A 6,333-nucleotide genomic window follows, 5' to 3' on the forward strand; every position below is an offset into this window, starting at 1 on the left:
TCGTCCGTCGCAGACCCCCTTGAGTGCGCTCGCGCTCGCGCTGCCTCCGCTGTTTAAATGGGCCAAGTTTGAGAAGCGGCGGAGAGTGCAAATCTTGTTTGGTCTGGGTCTGTGAACTAAAGCGTGACTTCAGCGACGTATTAGGGGTTAAAAGAAAAAACGAGCGATTGAGAGAGAAAAAAAAACATTCCCATTAGCGCCAGGCATCATTTGCAATCGAAAAGCCGAACATAGATAACATAATTATTATTTCTGTCCTCGTCAGATATGAAAATGCTCCGAGCCAGTCTGGCTCACTACACACTGTGCATGTACTACTGAACTTTTACATGATCTACACTACATATATACACGGTTTATTATGTGTTAAAATATCCTAGTCGTATGGTGTCCTCATTACTTTCTGGACAGAAATAAACTTAGCTCTGGAGTTGACGGAGGAAATAAGCATAGCGAAGTTGCCATAGTGATTATTTTAAAGGAAACGCGGGATAAACAACCATTAAAGCACGCTCAGAGTTCATATCTGGCGGAGATGTCAGGCATTAGTCCGATTAGATGTGGTGGGCAGGAGCGCGGGGAGACCCGTCATGCGAGCAGTGCACTGAGGAGAAGAGTGAAGTGGTGAATGGCTGAACTTAAGCGCTCTGCTGTCAGCCAGCGACGCGGGAGTCGTGCGTAAACACACCGGTGCGCCTGGAACTCCGCGAAGAGGGACACAAGTTGGGACGCATGAGCTGCTAATCACTCGTTACCGGCGCTCCGCTTCGGGTAACATGCCTGCCATCAAAAAGGAGAGACTGGATGGAGAAGACATGGCATTAGCCGCCTTCAACCAGCCCGAATACCTGGCCCCTTTAAATGCCACAGCTATCCCCGTGGTGACCCCTCATCCGCCGCCGTACGATCACATTTTCGCCCATCATCAGCGCGCGTACTTGGGCTTTCGCGACGCCGCGCTGCATCAGCAGCACCTTCACCACCACTCGGACGACTTCATGCTAGAGAGCTTCTCGTCTATCCCGGACTTTCAGCCGTTTTTCGACAACGGGGAGCCTTGTGTCGAAGTGGAGTGCGGGGAAAACAAAGCACTACTGTACATTAACAAACTGTGCCAGGGCAGCAAAGGGCCCTCCATCAAATACCGGGCTGAGTGGCTCACCCCAAACGAGTTCCAGTTCGTGAGTGGAAGAGAGACAGCCAAAGACTGGAAACGGAGTATTAGGCACAAAGGTAAGTCAATGCCGCGTGCAGCCGAATGGATATTAGGCTACGTTTGAAATAAGGGCTCATCAACACTCCGTCGTGTTCGTGAATTAATAGAACAGCTCTTTTTAGGGATAAAAATACCGGTTGCTGAACAGCAGCTACTTTAGTTCATTGAGAAGAGCACTGTGCTTTGAATCGAGCGGCTTTGGAGTCGCACTGTTGGGAAAAAAAAGGTGAAAAGTCGTTTTTACGCACGTGGATTGTACAGATATTAAAGTAAAGGAACAGATTCTTACTTGAATTTAAAATTTATCTGACTGAAGTGCACTTTTATATAAAGTTGTTTTTGTAATGAAGTGGAGTAGAGCAGGATTATGACACCGTGGCACATTTTCAAGCAGTTATGGATTAAGCAACTTGTTTACTAAGATTTTAACCGGTAGACTTTTCTGAGGTCTAAAACATCAAATATGATGTTATATTATGTGTAGTAACTCTGTGCTGAGATATCTGCTAACTGAATTGTTTTGGTTCGTGGGTTTTTATCATTGTGTCGTAATAACATTTTTATTTCCATCCATTCAGTTCGTCGCGATAATTTGTCATTTCTATTCAGTTTACCACTTTTCGGAGTTTTAACTCGATTTTCTTTATCAGCTCTTGGTCGATAAGTACAACAAACCTATCTGCAGGTTGACACTGATTTTTACTTTACTACTTTTAAGACTGCAATTGAACTTAAGTTTTCGTCTTTAGTAAGTTGCTATTTTTAATAAACCATTATAGTTTTAAAAATTGATTTATAGTTAATATATTGTTCAGGCTGTGAATGTGAAATACATGTCTATATTGAGTTGTTTTTGAAGTGCAGTACATCAGGATTAAGATACAGTGGCACATTATCATATGAAGCAGCTTGTGTCTTCAAAGATTAAAAGTGGGAAAATGCAATATTTTGATACATATTTTGATTTGTTACAGTATGTGGAATAACTTTGTGCTGATGTATCAGCTCATCTAAAGAGTTTTATACAGTTTACTTGAGTTTATTACCAGAGGTTTCAAGTCTTCTTTCAGACAACAGTTTATTTCGGTTAAAACTAATTTTGTACATGTGCACTCTGGGTATTACTCTTGGTCACTTACTATAAATAAAATGAATGACCTTTTAAGACACTTTTGTTGCATGGTGACAACTGCTCCACGGATGAGTTTGACAGATGGGTGTATGACCACAGGAGTTAGCCACTTAAGAGGTGCATTCGGTATAGTTTCATTGGAGTCATAAGATGCAGGTCCATTTCTGAATGACTCTTTTTAAAAGTAGATTTTGTTGCATGATGCTAACATGAAATGAATTCTGTATTTGAATTCTAGATTGTTTTGTACTCCATGTGGGCATACAGGAATTACAGGAGTCTAAAATGTTAATGATTGTGTTTTTATTTTTTAGGGAAAAGTCTGAAGACACTTATGTCCAAAGGAATCTTACAGGTACATCCTCCAATCTGTGACTGCCCTGGCTGTAGAATTTCATCTCCTGTGGTAAGTGTGCAATTCAGTAAATGGATTAAATGTGCATTTTAAATATATTGACAGCGTGTTCTTTTATATATCACTTTAAATGGATAGTTTACTCAAAAATGAAAACTCCGCATTATTTATTTATCTTTATGTTGTTATAAATCTGTGTGACTTTCTCTCTTCCAAAAGGAGATATTAGTGACTCAGTCACCATTCACTTTCATTGCATCATTTTTCCGTTTAGTGAAAGTCAATGTGCTTAACAACTAACAATAAAGACTCAATGCTAACAAAATTGTCAGTTTTGGATGAACTGTCCCTTTAAAGTTTTCAATAACATTAGTGGATGACCAAGTTGTCGTTGTATGTTGAAGTTGTCCTGCATGTAAAGCATAAAGAACATTATTCTGTGAAAGGTTAAGCAGAGGATGACACACCACTGCTGATGAATTATACGGTTTGATGCATTTTTCTCTGAATTGCATTAGAGATGTTAAGAAGGACAGTGACTTGCTGTTAGTGCTGTCATGGTTGTTTCTCAGAAAGTAAATAAAGACCAAGTACAAAGAAATGTGAAATGGTTGGAATTGATTGTTTTGGTTTGTTGGACTCCGAGCTGCAATGTAAGGTCACAGATTGTCGGTAGCTGATGTTCCAGCAAAATATGCCACACACTCCTTATTTTCACTTTTTCAGGACGCTTCATCGATCATGTAGACGACAAAACTAGTTCAGTGTCCGTGAAGGTCAGAAAGAAATTGGGAGTAGTTGAAAGATTCATCTCTCTAGAGGGCATTTTTGCTGAATTTTTTGCTCTGTTTCTGTGACATGGCAATGTCACTGACAGGGATCATATACTGAAGTTAATCAGTAGTATTAATAGGTGATGTATGGACTTTCATATCTCTTTATTCTCACTCTGTGATATCTCCCACCTCTGTTAGAACAATCAGCTTTGTGCATTGTGTGTGTGAGTGTGCAGCAAGCCGGCTAGCGGTTGACTGCTTGCAGTATTTGTCCATGCCGGTGCTGTGTTTTATCTGAACTGAGCGCGTCTGTTGCCGCCTCTAACGGTTAATCTGGAGGGGAAGGGTGTAAGAAGCTTACTGAGCTACTGAACGTAGCTACCGGTGATTACTGAGGCAGCGGCATGCAAAGTGAAGGCGCTTCTTCAGATAAGCTGGAGATGTTTGAGTGATGCAGGTAAACTACTGAGGAGGGTCTGAGCCAGAGCCAGAGGAGATAAAAACTTAATGACTTAGTTGTTTGGGGCCCTTATATTACCTCTCACTGAGGGCGTTAGAATCTCATGGAGGCTGATTTTGAAGATGAAGTCATGGAGGCTCTTCACTAGCTCTGTCTGATTGTTGTCTTCTCATTCCCGAAGTGAAAGGGTTCTGTGGTGCCGTATCATCTGATACTGTTCGGATGAATCAAACCCTGACTGAAATTGTCTTGCTTTAATTGGTTTAACCAGCTTCCATCTGATTATTTCAAATCACACGTAAAGTTCGTTTGAAGTTTGAATGTTTACTTTGAAACAGTTACAGTTTCTTTTAAGTGCTGTGACATCTGTAGAATTTCTGATCTGACTACTTGGTGAGATGATTGTTGTATTTGATCTTTAATGTGCACTTTTTACTAGACCTTTTTTTTATATATATATATATACCATACAAGTGATTATGAACTATCACAGTTATCTTTAAATCTAATGGCCCACTTTTCTATTCTGTTTGAGTAATATCCGGGTTTGTAGTTCGTTCATTTGTTGTTGATGCTTTTAATTAGTTTCATATCCACTCATTCCCCCATTTTGCTCTATGCTTCTGCTTTTTGAAGATGTGGACGTTCTGTATCTTTGGCCTTCCTTTGGTTTCTCCCTTAAAGATTACATTTGCAAGTTTAGCACCACTAGTGGTACCAGACGGAATTGCAGAATTTTGTTTAGTGGCTCCAAATTCACTTTGCTGCAGCTAGTGGCACAAAAATTACACACTTCGTCTTTAAGGAAAAAACGACTGTTTGCAAACAGCTTTCCTAAACACTTTACTTGCCTGCCATTGGTCTTCCAAACAGGTAGCCATGTCCCAAACACACTTGATTGGTTGGAGTCAATGTTGCGCAAATAAACAGAGTAACATTAAAAGAGCCACAGTAATTACACTTTTCAAGGGAACAACAGATGGTGTACAGAGGTGGGATAGTAGAAAGTAGTTATGAGGACTCCTGTAACTCTACAACTAGATAAACACTGTGCATACACACTTCCTCTTAAAAACACTCACTTTAACACTATATAAATCTTCACACGTTAATGCTTCCGTGTGAAAGAAATATTAAATGTTGAGAATATAATTAACACCTCGGTATTACTTTCACTCAGGATTTTTAATCTACACACACTTTCCCTTTCACTGTACACAGAGTTTATCAATAACTTGTTCATGCTTTCTAACAGTAGTTTGAATACTTCTAAAGAAGTGCTCTTAAATGGTTGACCTGCACCTTATATCTTACGTTACTGATGTCGTTTTTTCATTTCAGCAAGTTGGTGCAATAATTAGTTTGCAGGAGGAGTTACAGGAAGAGTGTGAACAATAAATCATATACTTACTACTTTTTCTTTAGCATTTGAAATTTACAACTGTATTCGCTAACATGGTGGCTTTCAGTTGACATACAATTCTTGTGAAGTCCATGCCTCACATCAGTGATGTGATGACATGTCTGCTGTTGCACATCAACAAACTCACTCTCAATTCGGTTGTGAGCCCTGAAAATGGGGAGTCAATTTCGTTACAGAATGTGTTTATCAGTGACTTCAGTAAATGAACTATGTAATGTATTTAGCGAGAATGTGACTGTTTGAGTGTAGCTTTTATGAATTAACATCCACAGATCTTGCAAGATTAAATGTAAAAACAAGAACATGTACAAAACAACAGGTCCTATCATGCCCTATGCAAATTAAAATGGCAACATGCTTTGTGCTGGTGTGTGTTGTCTCTGACCAATCTAGTCTTTGAATCATTCGAGAGACATTCTAAACAGCTCAGTGCTGTCTGTTACTCTAATTACTCAGTACTAGACTTGTGCCGGTATTCGGTAATGCGATATATCACGGTAATGAATATGCACGATATTGTTATCTTGGGCACTTCTAAATACCGTGAATAATTATATATTACAAATTATTCAGAATTTTGAATGCATTTTAAGAATACTTTTCCCATAAACTGGTCAAAATGCACAACACCGCTTAATCGCAACATGAAAATTTGATACCGGCATATCCCTACTCAGTACCTGCATTTTTAACAGTTTCGACCCTCAACAGCTATATCAGAGGCAAACCTGCACTATGGTGAAAAGTTTTCTTTTCAAGGTTATGAGTAGGGCTGAACGATTTTGGAAAATAATCTATTTGCGATTTGTTTTTACCAATATTGCGATTTAATATGCAATTATTTTTTAAAGCTCTTTCTGTTCTGTATTATTCAACAAAGACAAGCTATAAATCATTGTATAGTATGACCAACACAATATTAGATAGATTAAACATAAATGTTCTTTTCTGTAGGCCAGGCCTATATGTTA

At 39.2% G+C, this 6,333-nt stretch overlaps 1 protein-coding gene across 3 annotated transcripts in view; it reads left to right on the forward strand.

The window, feature by feature from the left end:
* Positions 1-249: 249 nt before the first annotated feature.
* Positions 250-6,333, forward strand: part of LOC107716107 (sterile alpha motif domain-containing protein 11-like) — a 61,779-nt gene continuing 55,695 nt past the window's right edge. Inside the window, exons 1-2 of one of the 3 annotated variants that reach the window (XM_016522435.1) lie at positions 250-1,233; positions 2,663-2,754. In XM_016522435.1, coding sequence (XP_016377921.1) covers positions 777-1,233; positions 2,663-2,754 — 549 coding nt within the window. In that variant the 5' untranslated portion in view covers positions 250-776. The remainder of the gene's footprint in view (positions 1,234-2,662; positions 2,755-6,333) is intronic. The other 2 variants (XM_016522434.1, XM_016522433.1) reach the window with 2 other exon arrangements.

Source organism: Sinocyclocheilus rhinocerous, unplaced genomic scaffold (assembly GCF_001515625.1).
Source record: "Sinocyclocheilus rhinocerous isolate Xijiao unplaced genomic scaffold, SAMN03320098_v1.1 scaffold148, whole genome shotgun sequence".
Classification (NCBI taxonomy): domain Eukaryota; kingdom Metazoa; phylum Chordata; class Actinopteri; order Cypriniformes; family Cyprinidae; genus Sinocyclocheilus; species Sinocyclocheilus rhinocerous.